This window comes from Anomalospiza imberbis, chromosome 16 (assembly GCF_031753505.1).
Source record: "Anomalospiza imberbis isolate Cuckoo-Finch-1a 21T00152 chromosome 16, ASM3175350v1, whole genome shotgun sequence".
Classification (NCBI taxonomy): domain Eukaryota; kingdom Metazoa; phylum Chordata; class Aves; order Passeriformes; family Viduidae; genus Anomalospiza; species Anomalospiza imberbis.
The window spans coordinates 8,680,216-8,708,061 of NC_089696.1; the positions used below are offsets into that span (position 1 = coordinate 8,680,216).

At 36.7% G+C, this 27,846-nt stretch overlaps 1 protein-coding gene across 2 annotated transcripts in view; it reads right to left on the bottom strand.

Moving 5' to 3' along the window:
- Nucleotides 1-27,846, bottom strand: part of SMG1 (SMG1 nonsense mediated mRNA decay associated PI3K related kinase) — a 58,921-nt gene that overhangs the window by 23,538 nt on the left and 7,537 nt on the right. Inside the window, exons 2-30 of one of the 2 annotated variants that reach the window (XM_068206856.1) lie at nucleotides 26,045-26,208; nucleotides 22,959-23,114; nucleotides 20,186-20,322; nucleotides 17,905-17,963; nucleotides 17,024-17,237; nucleotides 16,154-16,279; nucleotides 15,987-16,059; nucleotides 15,204-15,301; nucleotides 13,538-13,711; nucleotides 12,335-12,559; nucleotides 12,118-12,219; nucleotides 11,408-11,677; nucleotides 10,724-10,854; nucleotides 9,875-10,036; nucleotides 9,294-9,412; nucleotides 8,780-8,867; nucleotides 8,596-8,697; nucleotides 7,930-8,070; nucleotides 7,439-7,638; nucleotides 7,001-7,197; nucleotides 6,179-6,346; nucleotides 5,228-5,382; nucleotides 4,598-4,743; nucleotides 3,737-3,938; nucleotides 2,702-2,811; nucleotides 2,173-2,320; nucleotides 1,662-1,821; nucleotides 905-1,025; nucleotides 35-283 (exon numbers count right to left, since the gene is read on the bottom strand). In XM_068206856.1, the coding sequence (XP_068062957.1) occupies nucleotides 35-283; nucleotides 905-1,025; nucleotides 1,662-1,821; nucleotides 2,173-2,320; nucleotides 2,702-2,811; nucleotides 3,737-3,938; nucleotides 4,598-4,743; nucleotides 5,228-5,382; nucleotides 6,179-6,346; nucleotides 7,001-7,197; nucleotides 7,439-7,638; nucleotides 7,930-8,070; nucleotides 8,596-8,697; nucleotides 8,780-8,867; nucleotides 9,294-9,412; nucleotides 9,875-10,036; nucleotides 10,724-10,854; nucleotides 11,408-11,677; nucleotides 12,118-12,219; nucleotides 12,335-12,559; nucleotides 13,538-13,711; nucleotides 15,204-15,301; nucleotides 15,987-16,059; nucleotides 16,154-16,279; nucleotides 17,024-17,237; nucleotides 17,905-17,963; nucleotides 20,186-20,322; nucleotides 22,959-23,114; nucleotides 26,045-26,208 (4,397 nt within the window). The remainder of the gene's footprint in view (nucleotides 1-34; nucleotides 284-904; nucleotides 1,026-1,661; nucleotides 1,822-2,172; nucleotides 2,321-2,701; nucleotides 2,812-3,736; nucleotides 3,939-4,597; nucleotides 4,744-5,227; nucleotides 5,383-6,178; nucleotides 6,347-7,000; nucleotides 7,198-7,438; nucleotides 7,639-7,929; nucleotides 8,071-8,595; nucleotides 8,698-8,779; nucleotides 8,868-9,293; nucleotides 9,413-9,874; nucleotides 10,037-10,723; nucleotides 10,855-11,407; nucleotides 11,678-12,117; nucleotides 12,220-12,334; nucleotides 12,560-13,537; nucleotides 13,712-15,203; nucleotides 15,302-15,986; nucleotides 16,060-16,153; nucleotides 16,280-17,023; nucleotides 17,238-17,904; nucleotides 17,964-20,185; nucleotides 20,323-22,958; nucleotides 23,115-26,044; nucleotides 26,209-27,846) is intronic. The other variant, XM_068206857.1, reaches the window with a different exon arrangement.

The following is a 27,846-nucleotide window of genomic DNA, read 5'->3' on the forward strand; positions in this document are numbered from 1 at the left end:
AAAAAAGTTCAAGTCACTAGAACATAACACTCACCTGCTGTGTATAACAACTTTGTTTTCTCAATTTCAAGTTCAGGACCCCATTTTTCATCTATCTGACCCAGTGCAGACAATTTTTTAAAGTGCTGGACTAAGTCCTGTGCAGTGGTGGTTTTCCCCAGCTGAACCTCGCTGCACTGGGCGAGCAGTCGTGTAGCCAGGGCGATGTTTCCTCGCTTCCGTGCAAACTTTGCTGCTGTTAAGCCCAGTTCCATTAGGTGGCTTTTAATTGGGACTGTTGGTTCTAAAGAAAGGAGCAAGACATTGTAAACAGAAGTATTAAACCACTGTCTGACACACAGAATTTCTGCCCAATATATTGTGTACATGGGCATCAGTTTTTGCTTCAGAATTTAGATGACTTCTTTTCTGCCTAGAACATTTATATACCCCATCTCAAACAAAAATTCCATCTACGGATTATCTGCTGGGCAAAAGATTTTGTTCCACTACAACCATTCTTCTTAACTAATAAACCTTCTTGTCCCCTGACAGAACTTTTTTCTCCCATTTTCTTATCAAACTGCATATTTAAATGGCTTTCATGACTGTTTGTGAAGACCCATTACTCATAATGTTGAAATGTTCAAAAGTGAAAGCAGTTAAAGTGATGAGTAAGTAAGGGGTTATTAGGAGAGGAGTATACAATACTTCAGAATGTTGTTTTTATTTTTGACACCGTCTACATCACAAGACTAATCAAGACAGTGAGCAGTAAAGCAAGACACTGGAAGGAAAAAACTTGGCTTTTAGAAAGTACTCCATCTAAAATACTAGAAAAATACACATCTGCTGCTTTCAGCAGAAAACTTAAGTTCAAATTCTGCATTTGCTTTTCTGAACACCATAATGAGAGCTTACAGACCTTTAAGCTTTTCCATCAGCTGATTCTGGTACACTGTGTATCTCAGGGCATGCATCCATGGCCTTACATCGTGCTGCTTGCATGACCTCAACGCTTCATTGAAGAGAGGTATAAGACAGTCCTGCAAGAGGCACAGAAGTTGCACAGCTGTCATGAGAGACAACTTTACTACAATGCACTTTCATTAATTAAAACCAAAGACCATTTTTAGAGCAAACCTCCTTTTTTATAACAGCAATCACACTTTATCATTAAATAAGAGAAATATGTTTTATGCTTGATTTTGAGAGGACAACACTAAGAACTGCTCAAAATCAAGCAGAAATGTCTTCTGAGCAATGTGATTAGAAATTACATCTAGAACATTCACAGCACTTGAAGTCTGACATTGAGTTTTTAATTGCTGAAGTGATTTTTTTATTAGAGTATTTTTAAGTTGCCTTGAAAGTAAATTAAGTGTATGCTACAATGTATTCAGAGAAGAAATACCAACACTCTGAAAAGCAATTATCAATAACACTTCAAAAATACTGTAAGTGTAACTGAAAGATAGGTGTATTTATAACTATAGAGAGAAGTCCAGTTGAGATGTAAACTTATAAAAACTTGGGTCAAGGCACATTAGAAAACGAAATGAGGTCTTTTTACAGTATGATTAACAGTCAAAACAACTAATGTATGTTTTATATTCAACACTCCACAATACGACATAGCAAAAGACATTACCCCAATTTAGGTTTTAAACACAGAGAATTACCTCTGATGTCAGCCTGTTGCATACAGTGTTTTCCAAAGCAGACGAACAGTACAACTGCAGAGTGCTCAACACTGGTAAAGACTGAGACACGGTGAGTGTGGAAAGTCTCAAAGGCCCAATAGCAATGCGGGAGGTTTGCTTTAAGTATTTTATAAGATTTCTGAAATTAAACAATCAGGACAGTCATTTTTCTTAGCTACACTTTAAGAGTAAATAGTGGTATCAAAATTACTGAAGAAAAAAAAAATCAGTATCTTTAAAAGGATGGTGAGAAAATGCTGCAATATTACACAAGTTACATTACAATACTTTATTATTAAGCTGACACACAGAAGTACATTATAAACTGCATGAACTCCAAGTTAAACATCATCTTATTTTCCCTCAGTAAGCTTATAACTCACAACAGCTAGCACTGCCATGGATGCTGAAGCTTTACACAGTTATGTTTAACAAACTAGTACAGGTTTTCATAGTGCGTTACATTAATTCATAGCACATTTCAACTTACTCAGATATTGACTGCCACTTTTGCTCCTGCTCTATGTGGTTTACAGCTGTTGCCAGACATACTGAACTTCTCAAAAGCTGCACTTCAACTGCTTTTTGAAGTTCTCTTGGATCAGGACTTAGCATATTAGGAAGGAGCTTCTTCATGTCTACATGGAGATTAAACAATTGAAACCAACTAGAACTGCCAAATTTTATCATGTTTCACCATCTGATAATGCATTTTGCACAGTAAGTTAGGAAAAAAAACCCTCTTTTAAAATACGTATTTTATATGTGTATGTATTCATAATAGAAATTCATCACAGATTACTTATAAACAGTCACATAAACTCCAGAAAACACACTTGCATCAATGTTTAAGATGACCTCTGCCAATCATTTTGAAGCTTGATTCATAAGGGTTATGGTCAGTCCAATGAACACAGCAAATTGCATTCAGAAGTTTCAGTCTGTCATTTATAGAGACAGATATACAAAGAAATATTTACTTTTGCATTTGAAGTAAATAATAATTAATGCATTTATACCTATTTTTTCTTTGGATCCCCCTGCAAGCAGGTTGATATTTTCTCCTGGTAATAATTCCAGTTGTTCAATGCATTCAGTAAGTTGTCCAGACTCAAAGCTGCTCAAAGATCTGCAATTCAACATTTATAGATTTATTTTCATATTTCTTACTCCACTCCAGTTGCCAAGTATATTACACAGCAAAAAGAAGACTCAAGACTAACTCCAAATCCTACAGAGCACTTACGATTAATCCAAGCTAAAATCTCAATTATCATAATACTTCAATAAAAGGCACTAGATCTGCACCAAATGAATGAATCCTGTACCAAAAGGAAAGAAGAGCCCCTTTCTCTGACAGAAGCAGTCACCTTTTCAGACCTGCAGATTTTATTTCACTGCTTCCTTCTGTGCTTTTATTTTCAAGTCGAAATTTCAGCCAAAAGGATTTTACTATGTTTACCACAATCATGCAGGAATGGAAAGCAATCAAGTTGCCAAATAAAAATAAACTATCCTTAAACTTTGAAGGTCTAGTCAATGTTACATGTATTTTTTCATGAACTAGAAAAATATCAAAGGTCAGGAAATAGATGCCCAAGCTACAATTCTAAATTTCATTTAAAAAAGAAACAAAACTAAAAAACTCAGCAGCCAAGACCACTTCTTTCCTATACTTTTCCCATTAAATTAGTATATTAAGCTATTTTTAAGAACCACTGAGACATTTTTTAAGTTGTGCAAAAGGATTCATCTTCTGCTTAGTAAAGCAGAGTAAATTTGGTCTCTTTTTTTCTTCAATGAAAGATTTTCTTCTTGAATACCAAGCAGCCTCAGCAGCCAGAAAGCTACAGAAGCTATTTAGAATGTTACCTCTTCACGCATCTGTAAATGCCTCGGCCACGTTTTCACCCTCCCAAGAACACACCTTTCTTCTTTGTATGCCTCTACTTAGAAACTAACATCCAAATTTTAAAATCCATTAAAACTTTAATATTCCAGTTGTAAAACAATGAACTCTAAGGTACTGTTGAATAAAGGAATTATACCCTTACTTTATGTAGTTAAAATCTGCTTTCAGATTGATTGAGGTATTACTATTGCTTTTCTTCAGCTCATGGACCATGTTTTGCCACTCCTGAACAGCAGACCAGTCAGCAATGGAAATGTAACATTCACATGCTTTGTTACCCAGGTAGTTTATCACTTCAGGTGAAGAGTCACTTGGCTTAGTCAGAACAGTTTTTCTAGTTTCACCTGTGAAATGAAAAAATTTTATATAAACATGCACTTAAATATATATTTACAAACAGCAGTTCTATTACTCAAACATTATTTCTATGTCTTTTGTTAAGAAAAACTCTTAATTTAAAAAAAATCAAATAATTACACAACTTTTACAGTATACTTACTCTTACACTTTTTCTAAGGGAAAATAACTTTTTCAAAATAAATTTAGTTTATATCTGTAAAGGAGCATCAAAACAGAAAAACAGAACAACTAAATTAAGAACAAAGGAAGTTTGTTTTCAAAGATGAAACAGAATACTGCAACAAAGTCTTAGAAGTTAAAAATATCTGAGTAACTAGTGCATTTATGATACAATTATGTCATAAACACTAAGGTTTAAGTTACAATAATCTAAAATAAACTAGATTTAAATTAGTAAATTACAAAATATGTTACCTATTACCTTTAGTTTCATTCAGCTAGACCTCAGTGCTGCAAACCCTCCTATCTACACATAATACTGGTTTCAAGGGCATTAAAGTGGTTCAGTTTAACTGCAGACAGAAACAGGTTTGCAGATTTCAGAGTCAGACATTACCATGACTCTACCACTGAATGTTCTCATTTATGCACACACATTTACACATGCAGCTGTATTTCTCTTAAAAAGAAAACAAACACTGACCATTCAAGGAATGCTTTGGGCTGGCATTGTTCACACTGTTTGAATTGGCCAACTTCAGAACAGTCTTGTCAAAGCCTGTTATACAGCAATCCACTCCAGTCATGGAGCAGAGGTGCTCCTGGTATTCCGCAGTTGCTTTTTCAAACCTAAAACAGTTCAATATTTCAGTTAGCATCTTAAAGAACCAGGTTGGGGTGGGTTTTTTTTTTTTTTTTTGTAAATAGACTAGATTTTGAGCATTATTTTACTCCAATACTCAAAAAGCTCATATCACCTTCAGCAAAAGAAAGGGATTAAGATAGGACACAAGTTTATTGGCTGAATTTCCAGGTTGTAGCACTTGATAAAAGCTTGTCCACAAAAGTTTTAATGTCAACTTCAAATCAAGTAGAGATAGAAGGAAATACATGAGTTTTATATTTGACGGTCACAATTTTAATCTGAATGAGTAGAGCTGAATACTGATTAAATACATATTACATCTCTGAAAAGGTTCACTGAGTATAACTGATATGGAAATTCATCAGCAGCCTTGACTCGTGCCACAGTTTAAAAGACTCAGAAGCAGAACTTTCCCTAGAAGGAAAAAACGACCAAGTTTGTAGCATCCCATTATTTGTGAAAACTTACCGCCCTTCTGCTTGCTGAGCTACAGAATTGATCCAGGAGAGGCTCTTCCCAACTACAGCAGAAGACCAGACAGCAATACCCTGAATAGCTTCAGGACAGTGGAGCTCACATAATGCTTCTACCAGCATCATAATTGTCACTTCCAATTCATTTCCCTAAATCCAAACCAAAAGCGTTATTTAACAAAACTCATCTAATGCAAGAGCCACGTGTCTGTGAGTGAGTACTCAGAAATGGTGAAGCAGCATTTCATTATACACATCTACAAGTGCTCCTGATAACCATCCACTGCACTGCTTTTGGAAGAGCAGGGGAGCCAAGGGAAGAGTTTGTGCTGTGAACCCACAGCCTGAACATCAATGGTTAGCAATCACGGTGTGATGGTTTTTGTACCTATATGAGAATTCATAAGGGAGCACAAAGTACCAAATAGCTATCAAAACACCTTTGGTAAAACATTTAAGCAAATCAAGTCATGTACTGAAGAAGTTACTCAACCCTTTCAAGAAGGCTGTAACTACTTTATCCACCCATCCCACTCCTGAACTTAGCTGTTAGTTAGAGGAAGGATACCCCAGTGACACAACCCTACTTCTCATACCACAGGTAAGCAAGGACATCACACTACCACAAGCTTGGGATGGCCTCACACTAATGCAGCACCAGTTTCACAAGGTTTCCACTAAATTAGAAATTGCTCAACTGAAAACGTCAATTAACTACAGCATTCATTCCTGCGTAGTATGTGACAATATGCGTTCATACATCCTAACCTCCAATCCACAGTATCACAACCACAGTAAAAACATACCAATTAAAAATGTGCCTTTAAATAACTCATTCTTTTACATGCCACTTGGCTTAGTAACTACTGGTTGCCTTAGCTTAGTTCTTTTAGAATATCATGGTGAATATTTCTGCAATAATCTACAGAGTTTGAAAAGAGAGTACCTGAGAGATACTATTATTAGTTTTCATTTCTGTGAGTAAATCAAATCCATGCCTGACTGTCACAGCAGGCTGGCCAGCCAGCAATCCAACTCTCATGATGGAAAGTCTAATCCGTGTCAGCCAATCCTGGCATGTCTGGCGATTGGTATAAAAGAACGTCCTGATAACCTTCAGAGACAGGAAAGAATTTTCACAACAACATTCTTCTGCACAAACCAAAATAGTTAACTACTTAAGATTGATAGCAAAGGCAGGAAAGTTTATTTCCTTCAGTTTTCAATAAATCTTTACTTTTATTAATGTAAATGGTCTGGAATCACATGTAGCATGCAACTGGCCAGGCACAGTGGCAGGCCCAAAGTCTTAAATATAAACAGACTGTAAATTATGTATTATGGTCACATCAAAGTCTGGTAATTAAACAGCTTATTTCAACAGTGAAGAATGCTTTGCACTTAGAAATACACAACAGGGTATGTTGCTTATAAATAATTACTATGCTCCCCAAAAATCAATTAAAGCTTTAAATAACTGTGTTACTTTATAATAGGGCTGCTGACAACCTACCAGTAAGTGACTGCTACAAATCAGAGGTACTACAGGCATGCTGGATTTGTACCACTATACAAGCTGGTACTCCAGAAACAAAGCCTGGTTTAACATGTTCTGTAGGAATACGCCAAAGTTAAAGCCAGTGTTTTTTAAAAGCCTCAAACTTTGAGAAGTTTCTCGAATTCCACGGCTAAGAACTGCACAATCCTGAAGACACTGTTCATTCACCAGACTGTTCCAAGCAACATCAGCATTGCAAGACAGACAAACCTTGGGTGGAGAGGTAAGGGCATTGGCACATCCTTCATATGCATTGTACATCAATTTTTCCAAGTTCTCCAAATACTGCAGAAGGAGAACAAGCCTGAGCTGGTTGCTACTGTGTCCTTCATCATTGTCTGCAGTAGTCCACTGGCTGACATCTTGATCAGGGTTTAACGTGTGGGCTGCAAGGCTCCTAATAATACCTACACATTTTACCAAAACAGGGGAAGAAGTATTACCAGATGGTATTGTATTTAAATGTGCAAAGGGATAGCAATGCTACCTCTCAAAATCTACCACAACTTAAAAGTAATTATGCAGCATCTTTAAAATCAATAAGCACTGAAAAATAAAGCCATTGTGCCTCTTGGCTTAGACATGAACACCTTGCTTCACAACCTTACCAAAAAATCTCCACAAAATAAAGTGTATTTTTAACTTTACCTTCAATTGTTTGAAATGTATCCTGGGCTCTGCCCAGAGGAGTTCGTAGCTTTGAGAGAACAGTGAACTGAGCTGCTTCCCAGACAGCCCATTGCCACAGCACAGCATCAGTCTTCAACAGGTTCCGAGGGATGGTTGGCTGATCTCTCTTATCTAGTCTTTGACAGCTATAGAATAACCTTTCTAACCAATTATCCTTCCTGAAAGAAAACATCAGTGCATTAACAAGTTTATACTGTACACACTTCATCTCCCTATTGTTCACAAACAAATCTTTCACAAAATTAACTTCCAAGCAGCAATGTATATAGGAAAATATGCCAAAAGGTGTGTATGTAAGACATCTATAAATACTTAAGAGTATAAAAAAAGTTTGCAAGCAAAGCAACGTAGCTTGTAATGATAATTACAAATTTTAAACTAAATGTAACTTGGACTTGTTTACTATCAATCCAACATTCATAGATTTCAGTTCTACAGACAGTTCTTACCCAGTTCGGTGGAGGTTTCCATACAAAATAAAACTAATGACATCAGAGAAATCCTGTGGGTGGAATGTGTTACTTGGAGCTTTGCTCATGTGACTTCTTATAGCCAAAGAAATTTCTTGTATTTCCGTGTGGGTACGGTTACTGCAGGAAGAGAGGGAAAACAACCCAGGCTGTAATATACTTGAATAAACCAAAACAAGTTGTGTAAGAGTCACACACACACTGTATCTATATGTAATGACCAGATGTAATTACATGCTTTGGTATTAATACCAAGTGCTTTCAGAGTTCAGGGCTTCAAGGCAAATTATAGGACACAATACTGCTGAAGTTCTGGGTAACAGGGACTTTGCAGATACTCAGTGTTTGCTTCAAGAAGTGATGCACAGCTTACCAAATTTATTAATTACTTTGTGTACTACATACTGTTCTTAGACCCATAAAAGCACAGGAGAGATAGCAAGACACTCAGAATCATAGAGGGTTGGATGAGACCTGTAAGATCATCAAGCCCAACCATCAACCCAGAACTACCATTGTAAGCTCATGCCTTTTGATTTTGAACTAAGACAGCATGATGACAGTCCACTGGCATTATTTTTCAGGTTAAGTGTCTCTGAAAAAACAATACCATTATTTACACTGAAGCTGGTCTGAGCAACTCACCTCAACACAACGTCTAAACGAATTGACTTCAGAAGTTTTCCAAAAGCTTGTCTCACACGGGCACCACTATGGACAAGCTGAACACGACACACATCAACACACCTGCAACAGCAAAAAGGAAAGAGGTGTTAATATCCCCATTTTCAGCATAATTCAAATAACATACAGAACACTGTGCAAGTACCTCTGTAAAAGGTCATCTGGAAGGGAGGAAGACAGGGCATGGAGGCTACTACATGCTTGAAGACAAATGTTCACATCTTCCAGAAGTGCTGAATTAAGGAGTTGAAAGGAGAAAAAAAAAAAGTTATTCTTACTGGAATTAGGTAATTTCTGCATTACTCTGCATTTGTTCCCAAATTATTTACAGATTTTGGAACTGAATACATCATAGAACTGTTCCAGTGCTTTTGATAAATGATTTGCGACTGGGAAATTGATCTACCAAAATTGTTAGTGATGCATCAAATCTCTTAAGATTGCAATTTGTTTTAAGAAAATTAATTGTTTAAGTAACAGGCAGGGATCCACTTAAAAAAAATCATAAAAAGTGTGCAAATTCTTGCACAATACGACCATGAAGCATCCTTTAAAGTAAATTAAACAAGTACAGTTGCTACCATCAGTGGGACAAGGCTATTTAAGCACTTAATTTTGAAATGTAAAAGACAGTTAAGTAAAAATATTCAGTATCTTACTGTTTGCTAAAAGTCCTTTGCAAAACTTATGAAAAGATGGGAGAGAAAATAACGGTGTATATGTTTCTGATTTCTTCATCAGAAGAGCCACTTCCAAAGCCCATGTTGTAAGTAGTTTCCTTCAAAAACCAAGAGTTAGTCACTCTACACAGTTACAGAAAGGTGCTTTCTGATAGAACTTAAACTACTTCACGTTGTTCATCAGTATCACACCATAGCGCACACTTTCTAAACAAGGTATTTCTTAACTTTAAAGATGTCCCCAGCTTTCACAGCATTTTGGTAATACAGGATGGCAACTATTGCAAAAGGGTACTTTCAGTGAGCAAACCCTTTCTTTCAGTAAAGTTTGATAGCTCTGCTTCTGCTGGATAGATCTTGGGATGGTTTAAACTTCTCTAGTTTTCATGTGTAAAAATTAGCGGCTACCTTTTTCCAAAATTTCCCTAATAATGTTTTAAAAACCCCAAATATTTGACTGGTTAAATTTACCCCAAGTTTTACAAATTCAAATTACCCTTTTTGAATTAATGTATTCTACTGGACAAAAATTTCCCAATTTCTAAGAAAGTTTTCCTTACCTGGTATCTTGAGTAAGGTTATCCTTTTTAAGCAGTAGCCCCAAAAGGTTCAGTATGATTGAGAAATGTTTTTTTGTTGCTGTAGTTACAGTACTTATAACTGCTCCATCAAACAGAGAGGGAGAGGAAGAACTGAGGCTACTGGATATGAAATGGTCATGCCTGAAAGGGCAAGGAAAAACAAACTAAAACTACCTCAAGATTAGACATACTTCCCTAAAGTTTACAGGAGGAGAGAAAACATCAACAATCAGCAGCAAAAGTTATATGAACACATACACACACAAATCACACTGTCAAAATCCAAATATTTTGAACCCTAGCCTAAAAGAACAAAGCTACAATTTGCCATCAGTCCATGCAGGCCAGTAATCTGTTCTCAATTGTGTCTGGTATCCAATGCTTAATGAAAAATGACCACAGCTAAGAATGTAAAGAGTAACAGCTAAAATTCTATATTCCCTTGCTTTAACAACAGTCTGTATTAATAAGGTTTAAAATGTATTTACATCTGTTGTTTACACCTCATTACCTCTCCCAGATCTCTCAATAAGCAAAATAGTAAATAATATTCCCTTATTTAGTTTCAGTAGAGTTCTCCCTCAGTTATCTCTATTCAAACACAAGATTTCTAATCTGCCTTTGAATAAAAGGCCAACTTTAAACCAGGATATTGTTTCCTGGCTGAGATACAGCTTCCCAGCAATTAATGAAAGTAAAAATTAAGGAAGTTTGGGCAAAAGCTTGCTTGTCACAACCTATTTAACTTAATCTCTCCAACAATATATTCTAGTGACATCAGTTCATCCTACTGCTCTTAACATACTGCTGAATTATTCAACCTCATACCTGGAGCAGTGTGAGTACAATGTGTAGAGCACTGCATACTGGACAGCAGGGAAGTGAACTGCTATGTCACCATGAACAATCATCAGGTTTTTACTCAGCAGTGCAAACACAGTCGGCGAAAGGGCCCACATCTATAAAACAATAGCAACACAAGCACAGAAACTTAAAAGGTAGGATCCACTTTTAACTGTAATTTTCATAACCATCAATTAATGTCTTTCCCTTTTTCCCCAGAGGAAATAATTTAACTCTATTGTTTTTTGACTGCAACTATTTTCTTTCCCATTTTTTACAAGTCTGTTAAAAGTAGTTCATGTTTTTGTATGGAAAGATCTGGAAAGTGTTTTCGTATAGCTGATATACTAGCAAAGGACACACTACAGTTGTTTTTATCTATCTTGAGTTTCAAAAGCAATTACTATGATGATCTTAGCATTAAACCCTTAATAGCCCTGATAAGATGCTCTTCCCTAGAAACTGCTTTTCATTGTGCAACAACTAGAGATACAATCCATCCATTGTTTCCCCTAAGTTTTAATACTGAAAGTTTTTCTGAAACTTAGGAAGTTTGGAGACAAATATGATCATTTTAGTTATACATATGTGCCCTACTGGTGTAATACATTAAGTAACCAAGTATTTTTTACACTTATTGCATGAACTGTCTGTTGAGTTTTTACTCACCCCAATTAATGAGTTTTTAGCATTTCCAATAGTACTTAGAGCACTGAGGTCAAATATAACAACAAACTTGGCATTATCCACATTGGATATGAGCTTCTTGAAAGAGTCATGCTGGATTTCGGAACAGGCCTCGGGAAGATGTAAACTATGGAGAAGACTATTTAAAGCACAGGTCATTTCTCCTAGAATCAACCTGTAAGCAGTCTCCAGGACAGGAATGTTCTTCAGGCTCAATACAGCTTGGTATACAGCAAGGGCTGCTGCAACAACCTTGAGAATGAAATGACAGCAATAACTGATTAAAACAAATCTTAAAATACATTAAACAGCAACAAAGAATTTAAAATCACTCTTCTTTATCTATGAATAGCTTAGTCTGATACAGATACCTATATTTAGTTTTCTGTACCTCTTACTTACAGAGTCTACTAATTACTTTCTAGATCATCCACTAACACACTGAATATCAAAGCCAGATGAACTAAGGATTTCTCTACCTAGAATGATGGCAAACTTACCAGTTTCTTTTCAAATCTAAATGCTAAAACAAAGAAGTAGCTTTATCTGCCTTTTCAGAAGTTTCAGATATTCAGTTAAGACTAAAAAAGGTATTTAAGATGAGCTTTACAGCTTAAGTTTTACAGCTTAATTTATTCTAGGAAGTGCATGAAGGCTGTTGGAATATACCTGCAGAAGTTACTTACTCTTACCTCTTTCTCCTTATGATAACGAAGAACAAGTAGTTTAGATTCTGGGATAAATAATTTCTCTACAAATGATGATGGTAGCTTTGTATTTATTTGTTCAACAATCTGGGGGTAAAAACCAAAATAAGTAACTTTACCTTTAGTAATTTTTACTAATTATTAAAGATTAATCAAAATGCTGTTTTTCTAGTCCCCCATAGCAATAAAAACATGTACAAACCAATGTCAACAGATTCAGGACCGAAATGACGTAGTCAGTGCCACAAGTCTGACAATTTTCCATTTGATCTAATCCATAGGTGATGACCATGTCACAGTGTATGGTCATACTGGGATCCAGGCTGCCAAGTAAAACCCCAACACACTCATTGGCAGCTGTAAGCACAGCTTCAGAAAAGAACACTTGGTTTGCTGCAGTCACACATCTCATTACTCTGTACAGAACCTACAAAATTAAAAACACAACTGAGTTAAACTCCATTAAAAAGAGATGCTATTTAACTGCATTCACACCCATTTGATAGCCTGTCCCATCACCTGCTCTGCAGCTCGGTCAATTCTACTCTGAATAATGTCATCTTGACATTACACTTCCGAAGTGTAAAAAAAAACAAACTTTCAAGTGCTTGGTTTCCAATTCAGTTAGAGACCTACAAAACCCAAGTTCACGACTGACAGTTCTGTTCAGTTCCAACTAATGCCAACAGAACTCCCCTTGCAAAAGATAGATGAGTTTTCTTGGGCTTTTGTAACAAGAATCCCCTGCAGATTAAGGCAGAAGTTACAAAACTGTCTTGTCTTCAACTGGAAAATCCATACACTTATTTACCAAAGAAGTTGCTCCCCTCACAAAATTCTGCAAGGGCATAAATTCTAGCAGTGCAGGTCATCCAGCAACCACAAGACTTTGACTGCAGGTATTTTTATCTGATCTCCTCACCCATCACAGAACTATAACATCTACTTAGCATATTATATAATATTTATTTTGAGTTTACACCATCCTATACTACAGAGCTAGAAAAGTTTGCTATCAGATTTAATAGATACAATTTCAAAGGAAATAAAAATCATCACATTTTATAAAATTAAACTCATAACTAGAATTCAAGTTTCTATAGTGGCACGGTTATATGAATAAACAGTAACATGGTTTCAAAGATAACAAGGAAACCCAGCCACATGAAGTTAAAAAAATATAAAAAAGTTAGTTTCTGATACGATTTCCATGTGCCACTATCACAATCTATACTTTAATAAAATTATTGCAGCATATTTCTTGAAAAAATAGATTTACTCAAAGCTGAGAATATACATATTCACATAACGTTTGTAAAACCTAAATCAACTCAGTCAATGGCATTGCTATATGGTGACAAAACAGGCGTGCAACAAAGAAAGCCAAAGCAAATGGAGTTCTTACATCAGTTACATAAGCTTCTGTAATTGGTGGTCCTCTGATGGGGCTGAAGCGCTCCCCAATGCTCCTCACCACGGTGCTGAACACCCGCAGAAGCGCAGCCAGTTTGGGCAGCGACACCGAGGGAGGAGGAATGTCCTCATCTACCGATTCCCCAGAAGCCACGTGGCTGAGGTCCTACAGCACACCAGGTTTATGTATCAGCACACATCATTAACTTACACATAAGTAAAATATCAAAATGTGAGATTGAAAATATTTCATCTCTTTTCCAGACATTAGACTGTACAATCCAATTACCAATGTATTTATCCAATATCTCTTAACTACACACACAAACAAAGGAGGAATATAGGCACACAATGACAACGAGAAGTCCCAGAGTAGCAATGAGTTTAGCCACTGAAAGTACCCAGACTATATCTTGTAAATTAAACCTGAGGCTTATGAAGTTCCTGGTCTCTGGAACATGATTATCTCTATTGCTGCACTGTTACAACAGTTGTCTGCACACTTTTACCACTTTTCCAAGAAATTCCCATCCCCAAACTGGAGTGGAGATGTTTGACTGGCCATTCCCATCACACATACAAACTGTGTTATCTGGAGACCTAGAGCTCACTAACAGACTACTCCACGCCAGCTGGCACCGCTGCCTGGGAAGGTTCCCAGAAGTGCTGATCTCATTAGTAGGGCTGTAGCCTTGCTCCACCCCACTGTGAGATAAACACACTGGCTGGAAGCACCTCCTCCACGTTAGCACACATTATCTTAAAACTCTTCCCTGACTAAGAATACACACATTGACCAGAGCAGCAGCTAGCTTGATAAGCAGTGATTTACTGCTCTGCCCTGTGAATCCTCAAGCCAGCTGCCCCAGCAAAGGCCCTGGGGTACAGAGGACACTGACCAAATTATTGATTCTGCTCTGAGGGAAACAAATTATGCTCCAAGCACAATTTTACCTACAGGACCTGCATATTAACATACACAATGTAGTATAATAGACCTGTAAGTGTGTATTCATATGAGCACATACACCTTAAAATACAGCACCACCCCCAACCCCAAAGCTCTTCCTTTAATGACAGCATCAGATAAACACTATGTGCTGTTAACTAAACAAAGGTTACAAAGTCAAAATGAAGTACATTAAATGAATGCAATCTAGTTTTCCATCAGTTCCTGCTGCATTATTTCCTGCACAATACGATCTGCTGCTTTATTTTAAAAAGACAGATTTAACATTAGTCGTTTCAAGCATTAAGATTTCCTCTCTGCCCCCAACAGTTACCAGCTCTGAAACACTCTGAGATTGGACAATTAAAGAAACCACCAAGGAAAGACCATGAATTGTCTTCACATCAGCTCTTGAAATATAAAGGCATTGTGTTTGGTCAATTGTTTATAGTTTTATTACAGCACTATATTCTCAATCAACAATAGCTGAAGGCCTGGTTATGATGCTAATTAAATAGTTCACGAGTATTTGTGCAGTTGGTCATTGTACATGACTGAAGTATACTCTGTAATTTGGTCCTCTTTTCCCCAGGAACACCACGTAATTTTATTTTCTACAAAAGTAATACAGCCATAAAAATCACAGCTGCGGGTTTATTAAGAAAACTGTAACAGTTAACTCTGGTATATACCATAAAGTCTTGTTTACCTCAGCATAAGCTTCCATATCTTCCAAAAACTGACCAAGGAGTGTGGTAGAAAAAGTTAGATCAGCCACCCAAAAGGGCTCCAAGCTCTGCAGCCATCCTGTACAAAAATACCAAGCCAATGAATACAGGGTGACATACAATCATTAAATTTTAGTTGCATATTGCTGAGGGGAAAAGTTGCTGAGCTAAGAGGTAATCTACATGAAAATACTAACACCAGATGTTTTAAAATAAATATAAATTGTATCTCCCTCTTCTGTCCTTTTGCAAAAATAATTTTAATGTTCAGTTCTGCCCCACAGGAGTTAAACACCAAAGATAGAATCTAGGCCTATAACACAAGAAGCATAATAAACTTGCTGTGAATAACTCACAAGAAAACTAATAAAGCTATTGGAAAAATTCTCCCCACTTTTTAAATGTCAGTACAGTATCTTTATGACAAAGATTTTCTAAAAGTACATAGGAAAAAACATATCCTTTCATAGAGGATATACTAAGACCTAGAAATTTATTAAAGATTGTTATAAAATTGTACAAAACAATAGGTGTTTAAATGTACCCTGAATAAATCATCCCATTTTTCCAGAATCAGCATAAAATGAAAAAGCAAATTTACTAAAAAGTTAGGAACAAAATGTCTTGCTATGTAGCCAGAATCTCAATTTGGTTTTACGTCAACTTCCATGTCAGAAGAACCAAACTGGTGTAAGTAAACCCCCAACATCTGCAAGCCAGAGCAGGCTGTGAGACCCGCCATGAGCTCCTCTGGCCAAACTTACCAGACACCTGCTGTGTCAAAGAAGGTTTCTGAGTATGATCTATGTGCCACCCAACCAGTATGTCCACTGTGTCCTGGAAAGCAAATGTGAAAACAGAGTCATTACCCAATTTGATGCACCAACATTTCTATTGTAGAAAGAAAATACAAAGCACAGAGAAAGCTTACCCTAAAATTGGTGCTGAAAATGTGTGGGTAGCATCGAGACACCAAAAGGATGCACTTGACACACTTGCACAGTAACTCTGGTGTATCAACATTTTCTAAGATGGACTGCAGGCTGGTCATTACAAGCTGAAAAGTAACGCAAAGCCAGCAGATATTTCACATTAAAACATGAGAGAGAACACATTGTGCCAAACTACTTTGATTCAATCAACAAAACTACTCCTTCTGCAGGAACAAAATGTAAAAAGCATCACATACACAGCATGAAAATAATCACTTCAAGGGGGCATTTTCTTGATATACAGCAGACCCAGGAAAGACATTTTTTAGCTCTTTAGCCACAGAACATCTGTGTTGTTTTAAGTCCTACTTCTCCTGCCAAAGCTTCTTGGCTCTGTAAAGTAATTATTAAGTTGTAGCATACACCTGGCCATAGCTGTTCTACACCCAAAATAAGAAACCCTAAAACTTGTACAAGGGGATCTCATCTTGTCTACATACATCCTACTCCTTCTCAGATCTATCCACAATTCCAGTTACAAATTGTAAATAGGAGGTGGCATAAAACAATCAAAGGGTCAAATCAAATCGCTTAAGTTTATCTTTTTGGTCTCAACAAGGTTCTTCTTGGATCTGCCATAAATACTAGAAAGTTGCACCAAATGTGTACCCTACAAAGACTTGTCATTCTTTTCTAATGCAATCAGAATTGAAGAATCCCATTCAGCCAGAAAGTTCCCTCCCAGCTGTAATGATATTTACTTACTATGTCAATATAGTATTACTTACTGTTCATTCCAGCTTAAAAAGTTCATTCAAGCATTGCACTGAGAAAATCATTAATAATCATGTTTTAACTTGTAGTCTTACCTGCATTAAAGATGAAAATGCTTTCTTTTCTCCTACAGTCTCTAGTGCTTTGTAGGTTGCACACAAATAAAGAAGTTTAACTTCATCTTTTGTGGATGAACTGAATTTGCTAAAAATCCATTTAAAGATCTTCTCAGCCTCGTAGCTCAGAGAAGCACAAAGAAGGCCAAGACAGCAAGCTCCTTCCTGTCTCAATTCCTGAAGCAATTTGCTACTGTATTTTTGGAGAGAAAAAAACTTGGGATCTCCAGCCATGACAGCAGAACAGAAGCATGAACAAAATAAAGTATTTTCTAAAGCACAAGAAAATATATGCAGAAATGAGGCTGCTTCTTTCCTACTTAACGGCAGCAGTGGCAAAGCTAAGATAAAATTCTAAGAACTATTATTTCTATGGAGTAAATCAACTTGAATAAAAGTATGCAAATGTGCTGTTCTACTTCCAACACACTATCCAATAGAAATAGTTCTTAATACACAGCTGACTCTGGGAAATAATACTGACCTAAGCACCTAAAGGCCCACACAGATCTCAGCATCCTCTATATACACTCTTAATTGCATGTAAATGAGTCCGCTTGTAAAAAAACATTTCATTTTGGAAGCTACACCACCACAGCACTGCACAGCTCCACCAGCTGAGACAGACTCCACACTGCCCACACTTGTGCCTTCACATTCTCTCCAAGGGAGGTACTCTAGACAGCCCAACCGTATTGTTGATATGTCTAAGAGCCTTTCCTCTCCCCTAATTTTGTTGTGTTCCTGCAATGGGACACCCATGCAAAACTAGCAAATCAATTTCTCTCAAACTTTTCCCTCTCTCTTTAAAACCTAATGCTGTCATTATTTTCCCCCTTTAGAGCATTTTTCCAGCTTACCTTTCATTGAGCACATCATGAATGGCAGTCAGGATATTATCCAGTTGTTTAACAAGTACCTGTAATATAAGAGACATAAAAGGCATAAGCACACTAATTGCCCAATACTGCCTCCATGATAGGTCCTATGTTTACACCCACATTAAACACAACACTGCCAGCTCTCCTTGCCAAGAGAATGCCATTATGCTTTCCACGGCCACTGCAGGCTAGCATAAACTATATTAAGCAACACTGCAATATTATCCTAGATATTATATTTGATATTTATTTACAGTAGCCATGAAAATACTGGCAGCCTGCTATCAAGGTTTGTTCCTGCTGACAACATTACATCACCATGGAAGACTCATCACACAGCTCATGAGTAGCATCTACTAAAGACCAAATCTCCAATACTAATAAATCAATTGTATCACTGGAAAATTTAATGGAACCCATAATATAACCCGAAGTATTAAAGTTTCTACTTAGGCAATCCTGCATTTTAGTGAAATGGAATACACTTTTGGAGATGAAGCATTATTGATGAACCACTGCTTCTCAGTAAACATAACCAGAAAGACTTGTTTTCCTACTATGCACTAAACCCCTGCCACATTAGTGATCTGATTGAAAAATCACACATTAGCTGCAACCGCATAACATATTAACAGGAAGATTTCTTGACAAGCTAATAACAAGGTTTATTCTCTTTTCTTCAGAAAGACATTCCTCTAACACAGTGGATGGTACACAGTTTTTGTTTTAAGTTTTGAGCAACATCATGCTTTTGCGGGTGGAGGGACAGAGATCCACACCCCTCAGAACTCATAAGAGCATTTTGACAACGTGTCTGGTACCCACAACAGAGGTGAAAAAGGAAAAGACATCTCTATGATTTAGAAGCTAAAGCAGGACTCTGTTATATGATAAGTGACTACTGACTTCTACTACTCTATTATGAACTCATATTTCAACCCTGAAGATGAAAAGAACTCAGTTAAACTACACTAAGTAGTGCAAAGACCTGCAGGAACTACTGCTAGGTAAAACACTGTCCATTATGAAGTTTTTGCCTTGATATCACTTGACATCTGATCTTATTCTCATTAGTGAGCTCAGAAGAGCTTAACCAAAAGCTTCTCGGTGACAAACTAATATTCTGACCACTAACGAAGTTTGTCATCGCTGACTTAGACATTAGAATGGCAATTTCATTACATTCTGAGATACCAATAAATCCAAATAAAAAACGGTTACAAAACAGAATTTAAAAATGGGGAAAACCTCATGGAGAATAATGGAAGTAACTAAAAGAATAACCATGGTGGAATAACTGGGGAAAGCATTTACTTCCTAAACCCTTGCAGTAACAAGAGGAAAGCTGAAGGGTTACGTAGGCTTGCAGAGGGGCTGCTTACATCTAAGTGCACAGACTAGAATACTCCCCATATTCAAGTCTCATATCCTTTGGAAAAGAACACAATTATCACTAGTTAATTAAAGTACAATGAGAAAATGAACCAATTTCTTACAAACAAGGACAGACACAGATCCCACAGCGAAAGTATCAGAGCACTGCTTGCAAATGAGTGGCAGGATATTAAACCATCACTTCCTGCTTTTTCAGTACTTGGAGAACTCTTAAGCTTTCCAAAACAGTGGGGGAGATGTGTCAGACAATATGCTCTTTAATATTTCATTTCAAAATATGTAATACTAAAAATTTATACCCACAGTGGGATACATCCCTTCCCATCCCCGTATCCTTAAAAAACACTTGAGGACATTAAAGACTTCAGCAAACCACCGAAACTCCTAAAGATGTAATGAAAACAAAGATTTACTCCGTTCTCTTCCCACATACAGAGATGTTTAGTTACAAAGCTGAGTAGGTCTAAGATGAGCTGTTCACAAGACTAAATACCTGTGTATTTTTAATTTAAAATACAGAAACAGTTCTTGAACAAGTCAGTAACACTTTACTTCCCCTTCCCTCAGCTTCCTTTCTGAGGGATCCAGAGGCTATTCCTAAGAGCAGTCAAAGAAAGCCACACACATGCCAATGTTAATTCCTATAGTTCAGGCATTCAGCAGTTTAAGGCAATACATCCTAATAAAACATCTCCTGAATTATGGAAACAAGACAGACAATCCAGAAATACATTCTCCTTTCTTGTGGAATTAAATTATTTGTATACAAGATAATCTTGCAAACATATCCCAATACTCAGATTTGAAAAATACAGTTTTATAAAACAAGAAATACCCAATGCTATGAAAAGGAAGAATTACTGACCAGTTTGTTTTCTGGTTGCTGAATGAATTCTTTCAGTTGCTTTACAGTAGCCAGTCTTCGGTCTCTGTCGTCTTCCCGAGTAATCCTCCGAAGAAGATTTGACAGTCGAGACTCGTCAGAATAAGACAACGGTCGCTCTGAAAACAGCAGTTATTTATTTTTTCCTACAGCATTTATCAACAGTACAGTATTGTCCAATACGTGTATGAGTGAAATCAGTAAGTCATAATAGTCATTTAAGAAAACAAAAATAAATCCTGACTGGTTTTAAGTTTTCATAAAGAGAAAGTTAAATGTAAAATCCAATTTAGCTACCAAATATTTCATTTCTTCATGGGGACAGCCCAGTACCTCTGTTGAACTCATTCAAAACTAAGCAGAACTGTCTAACTTCTACACAAAAACCTGGACTTAGTTTCCTTCTACATAAATGGAACTAAAAAAAATAGTGTGGGGTAAGATTAAACCAGACTTCCGGTTGAATAAACAAAAATAATTCAACAAATAGTATTTCAAGAAAACCCTGTGGAAAAAACAAGCTGAAAACCCTGTGGAAAAAACAAGCTGCTTCTTGAAGCAAAGATCCAGATTTAAGTTCAAGCAACTACAAAGAAGCAATAGGTACCTATACCTCTCTGATAGGTAGCAGGGTTCTGCTTCAAAAAGGAAAATAGATCTGCTCTTCATTTACTGAGGAACAAAAGCCCCCTGCTTGAAGAGCGACCTGGCTGTTCACTTAAGCAGATCACAATGGGGGACAATGAACACCTTCCTAAGAAAACACTTCACTGAACTTGGCCAACAGCATGCAATACCAGAGAAAGTCACAACACAGTTCACCTGCTTCAGGGACAAATTACCTATGAATTCATACAAATAATTAATTGCCCTCATTTGCAAATAGGAAAGCAAATTTCTTTCATTAAGTTTAACATTAGATGCTTCGTGGTGGTTCAAATCAGAGGATTCATGGAATGTGATGAGGTATCCTTAGTCAACATGACTAATGAGAAAATCCAAGACAGCTACAGAGAGCTTTCCGCTCTACTCTGCTAGACATCAGTCATCTGATGTGACTAATGCAGCTTTGTCTTTATTCAGTTAATAGCTAATCTACACTGGCATTACTCCCAAGAGTGTCAGCTAATTGTTAAGTCACAATCACAACTTTAAGAAAAAAACAGAAGCAAACCAAGCAACCACTAACCAAGGACACGACTGAAGCTACACTAATCAAAGCACTAATTAAATACCTGTGATATCCACTTTGTGAAAATTCAGTAAGGTCTCAGCCACATGCTAACTCACAGAAGACTGTTTTTTAAATTGTTTAATGAATATACTAACAAGAAAACATCAAAGAACTTAAAACCCAAAATCTTGTTGCAGCATAATCCCATTGTATTTTAAAGAAGATACGAAAAACCAAAATGACTTGCTGAAATCTACAACAATCAAAGACAGCCAAGTTCAAAAGGAGAAACTCTTGAAATCTGACATTTCAAGGAGAGAAAACATACAAGTCATAGGCAGCAACTTCAGTCATCCAAAATTATATATCCTAACCTTTTAAGTATTAAAGAGATGCTCACATACCCAGGAAAGCAGTCTGAATTAACTGTTATTTAGTACTGGCAGAAAGTCTTTTTATTTAAAGAGTTTCCTATTTCCTCTACATAGACATAAAAAGACACTAAAAGGACTACATAATTTTAGACCACGACACCAGAATGGGATTATAAAGTCTGAGTTTAACCCATTCATAAAAATCACATTTTTTAAACAGTCCTGTCACCACTTACATCTCAGCTCTTCCACCTGCAAAGCACACTGAACATTCATTTTTCTCCTCTGAAATATTAATTATTGAGAAGAAACAGCCTGTCCTTATGTTTATAATGTGCCTGGCATAATGCAGGCAGTTTTTACCAGTGGCTCAACTACTACTTATACTAAGTGATGCAGTAAGTGACAGTGCTTAGTCATAAAGTTTCTATTTTCATTCAAAAATGCTTGGAATAACTTCTTTTTGGTTTTTGGGGTGTTTTTTTGTGGTTTTGGTTGTTTTTTTTTTTTAACTATGACTCAAACCTCAAATAGTGGGAAGAGTGAAGCCTTCTTCCTCAAAAACACAAGCCCAGCATTCCTGCACCCTCTTGAAACTCCAAATTTGTTCTTGCTGCATCTCCCAAGACCTTGCCCACATTCTTAGGATACTTCCAGCTCCTCCCTGGCCTCTATTCCTCAGCAAGAGGGAGCACAAGCAGTGGCAGGCTCAGGAGGACACACACGATGACAGGACATGATCACTGCTTGTCCTGCAGCCCAAGGAGAACAGGGAACAGCTGAGCTGCTTCCAGCCACTGCTGCTCTTCCCACACTGGGGCTCATTAATTACCAACTTTTTACTCAGGCATCAATTTGCGACAAATCCAAAGCAAGTTCTCCTTCTTAGAGATGTCTCTGCCAAATCTGACTAACCACTAACCTAAGTAAGAGTTCAAAAGCCATCTAAAGGAAATTGAAAGATTAACAGCCTAAGCCAGGTAGTTGAGAGATCTGCCAAACCTGTGGAGGAAGCCTCAGCACAAGGAACAATAAAACAAGACAAAAAATGAGCAAAACAAGTATCCATCAACACCATCTAATAATGTATCACAAAAAAAAAATCCATACAGACTGCATAACTACAGAGAACAACTTCTCATCTTCTGAACACAAGAAATGTTGCCAAAAGAGATATCCTCTTCCTGAAAATCAGCATTGTGCTTACCCTGTGATTTCCTCATGTCTTTTGTGGCTAAAGCACGATTCCCATGCGGAACACTGGTAAAATCAGGATTGGTCACATTGTTAACTCTCAGCTCTTGCCCCAACGACTTCCGACCATAAGTATTTTCCCCAGATCCTCCATTGACACTGTAGCCACCTGTGGACAAACCAATGAGACATTAAAACAGGCTCTCAGACCACATATTTACCAGGGTGGTGAGTTGTGAGTTATGCAATTGATATGCAAATTAGCAGCTCTATCTTCTACCACCTCCTTTAGCTTCCTTTTTCATTTCTACATGCATCAATGTTTGGTTTTATCCTGTAAGTTTCCAGGTCACAGATTTAAAATCTCATCTGTCTTTTTTTTTGTAATATGTAAAAAAAACCACTATTGCCATAAAGTTTAACATCAATTTTGTTCCATTTAATGTTTTCTTACTACTACTTTGACTTGAAAGGCTTTGTAAAATACAAGGTCAAACTGCTAGTACACATGGCTAGGTATTTTCACTTACTTGCTCCTTTATGCACATGAAATCTCCATTCTGTTTTTACTATGAATCCACCACACAAGCTAAGTAAAATGGCCAAAAAAAGAAAGTTTTTGGAAAGACAAATATTATCTGTTTGCACAGACTGAACAACTCTCCTAAATATAAAAAAGTCAGCATTTTCACTAATATTGGTAATCCTTAATTAAACTCAATCCTACATTCTCCCACTTAAGATACATCTTTGGTAACAATATAAAATGAAAATAAAAGCATAATTTTGAGTAACTCAATTGATCTTACTCCTATATCCACAAGAATAAACAAAGTCAAATGCTGAGACTGAAGTTTTCCAGCCTGCCACACCACTTTGAGGGGCAGGTTTTTCCCCTCAATACTGTAGAGAAGTGAAACTGTCCCCTGAGCCTGCCCAATCCTTTACTCAATGTATTAGAGCTCACTTCCAAGACAGGGAAGAATCAACTAATAAAATTAAACCCAGGATGACAAAAAATATGCAAGATTTCTACCAGAAAAGATATTTTCACAAGTCCATCTGCTTCAATATAAAAAAGAAGGTCTGAGGAAAAGGACAGGTGGCTGCCCACTGAGAATAAAGGATTGACAAAAAAATAGAGTTCAACTTTGAGGCAAACCTGGATTTTAGCAGATGTAAAGAATGTTTCTTTAAGGCAAAGCTTTGGATAAAAAGCAGATATTAACTACCAGCATACATCTGTGCATTCCTATACCCAAGGGCTACCCTACCATTACAGAAAACCCTGTGCAAAGTCTCACTTGCAATTGGTTAACTACAATTACAGTAAGGATAGTTTGCATCTATTTAGATTTACAACATTATTTTTTACAGCTCAGTTTTTAAACATAAACTAGCAAGTGTGCTACCTTTACATTATTTTATCAGAACAAACCACACTGTCCTATGAAGGAAGTAACTTCTAACAGCAATTAATGCATCTGAGCCTTAACAAAAGAGTCACATCCTTGGAGGTTTTCAAATCTGAAAAATTTGCAAAAATTATCAATTTGTGAGTGGATTTTATTATTAACTCCAGAAACTGGGGGGAGGTGGACAGGGGGTGTATGGAAGCCAGAACAGAAAATCTCAAATGAAAATTCCATGCTGGCAGACTCCAACAGATGAGTTGAAAAATCTTAGTAAACAAAGAAACTATTCTGCATCTTTACACTTACAAATTTCTACAATAATAAAAATGAACTAGATACACCTGGAACTTGGTTTTATAGTTAGAATATCCTAATCACCTTTTTTCAAGCCGGAACAAAACAGCACAAAGTGCTGAGCTAGCAGAGACATGCCCTGCAAGATACAGCACTGGAGGGAGAGCCAGGTACATTTTTCTTCTCAAATGGCACTTTCCCAGCAACTCCACAAACTACCTTCCTGAATCTGTCCAAAACTTACTATTTCACTGCACTGCCAGTACATTCTTTAAATACCAGCACCCTTCAGATCACAAGACCAACCTCCTATGCCAGTCTGTGTTAAACACAGTACAACATTCCACATTAGCAGACAAATACACTCGCCTTCTAAGCAGTTTCTCTACTTAAGTAAAACAAATCTTAAGGTTCTCAAGCTATGCAGATAAACATGCTTCTGCCACCTACTAACACTACATTCTACTTATAAAAAAATTAATTTGCATCCACTTAACTTCCCCTAAGATACAGCAATTATTTACAGTCAGTTACAGGCCAGAGAAGTGAGGGGAGTTCAAATACTTTTCAGGTTCCTGAACAAAAACTTCCACACTGCTATTCCTGTGAGATTTTTTTTCTTGAGTCCGGCCTGCCTGAGGATTTACATAGTCAAAAAGTGACTCTGCAAGTAAGAAATCCTCCAATTTGATATCTGCATTTGGCAATTAAAGTAAAAAAAAAAATCAGAATATAGATTTTTCATAATTACAGTAAAAAAAATCAGAATATAGATTTTTCATAATTACAGAAAATATATGGTTCTGACTGTTTAGCTGTTTCCTAGAGATAGTATTTACATCCTAAAAATGAAAAAAAAAAAAAAAACAGTAAAAATGTATGAATCACACATCACATGATTTACATGAAGTCAGACTGAGGTACATGAAAGTAGAAACTGCCATTAATGATAAGAATATAGATCTGATTAATGAACAAAGATTGCAGTTTGGTGCAGTAAAGCTACAACAGGCAATAGATCAGTCTAGTAGCCCATTTAATCCAATACCAGAAGTACTGGAGACTACTAAGCAAGAAATTACAGCCTGAAGACCAGACACCTCCAGAATATTATGCTTCAGAAAAAAGTACTTATTCTGTTAACTTATCAAGGCTTCTCTTGCATTCTTCTCCTAACACAACTGCACATTTTTCTCAGTATTCACAACAACCACAACATTTCTTTGACAAATCTCCCAAAACAGCAATACTGTGGCAATGAGACAAATCAGTTTGCTGCCTTTTTTTGGGGGAGGGAAAAAAAAAATAAAATAATTTCTCCACCATTTCAGTTAACTGCCTTTCCCTGATCATCCCCTCACAATCATACATGAAAGAGCATTCTGTGTACCTTTTTCTTCATTCTGTATGTCAGTGTGGACTCTGATATCATCGTGTCTTTGCCGAGACACCACAGCTGAATTTGAGGGTTGTAATCCATAGGAGGCAGAGCTGCCCCGATCTCTGGATGAAGAATATTTTAAATTGTCTTGGTCAGCTGATGCACTGTCAGTTCTACAAAGAGAAAAAAAAAATTTTTATGTAGGGATATAACAGGAGTGGGATTCACATTCACTTATAAATGCAACATATTTAAATGACAATCCCAAATGTATTTCCCTGTGTCAAGAAAGTTGTTTGTCTAACCTGCTCCTTAAAAAGTGACCTTAAATTCACATTGGGATGGGAATTGACTAATTATCACAGCAACATGCCAAGGAAATGCATTCTAGTGTGACAGTGCCTTTTCTTATGACTTGCTCAAGTCTCTTTTCAGTTGCATTTCTATACAAGGAAAAAATTACTTCCCAGAGGTGACAAATAAAACACAACTAGGTCCAGGTATGTATCACAGCTGGATGATAACCGTGCCTACCATTTGTGAAAGTCATCACTAATCTACGGATGAAAATTTATATAATATGCCATGGGTCTTACTCAGCAACATAAACCCTTTTATTAAATGGAAGAATGTAATGATCAGCACAAAAATCACATATTAAGTTTTTACAAAATAAAACCTGCAAAGCAAGGAAGAAGGCTTTACTGTGAAAAAACTGAAAGGTAAATTAAGAGTTGTGATCCTTAAGCATAAATGTCTGCAGATAAAAAGCAAGTTAAAAAAAAATCTGCATTAGGGTTAAACCATTCTCATATCAGAAAACTGATATAGACCAGACTAAACTTTTAAGGAAAAAGATTAAAATTATGAAATCAACTCTTCTCTCTGGACACATTAAGTGGTTTAATTTTGAAATATACAGGATTTTAATAATAAACATGCATGCATGAGACATCACAAATAAACTCAACCCATCACTTTAAATGCACTCTTACAAGCAATCATGGGGGGATGACATGAAAACAAATGAAGCAATACCCATCCAAAGGGGGAATCAGCAGAATTTCACTCAACTCAAGTGTATTTGGAATCAGACTATAGAGATTATTTACAGCAAGCTTTCCCTACTCTAAAGATCTATTTTTAAAGTTTTGGATAGTTCATTCAATTATTTAACAAAAAAGCAGGACAGATCACTCCTGTAAATTAACTACAATTTGTGTAAGGATAAACACCACATGTTCATTAAGAAAATGTCTTTCATTTTCCCTTTTCAAGAGAGCTCTGTGATTAGAACTGGTAGACAAATTCAGGGAAAAAGGAGCCAAATACAAATACATCTCAAGGTCAAAAGGGAAAAACACAGGTAAACTTTTTGATAAGCAGTTGTTACTTAAGCAGTGCTAAAGGCTTGCTACTGTCCAATACAGCTCGGCCACAGTACAACTGGAAGAGGAATACCATGAGCACTGACACTTGCAAAACCAACTGGAATTAAAGACACACGTTTTACTCTCCTGAGCATGTTAAAAAACATTAGATATTATCAGTTTGGAACAATAAGAAAATTGTGCTTTTTCCCTGTTCTCAGTGCAAGTTGATATAAGATTTGCTTGGCAGGTATTATTCCCTTTTGCACTGTAAGCAAGTTCATTTTCAGACGTACACAGCAAGACACTTTTCCTCACTCAGTATTCACTGTGCCATCACATCTACTGCTTTGTTGGGCACTTGCTTGGACTATTTAAAAAATAGGCTATGCTACTGTAAAGGCAAAGCCTTAGTAAAAGTCTTTATTCATGACAGTTAAC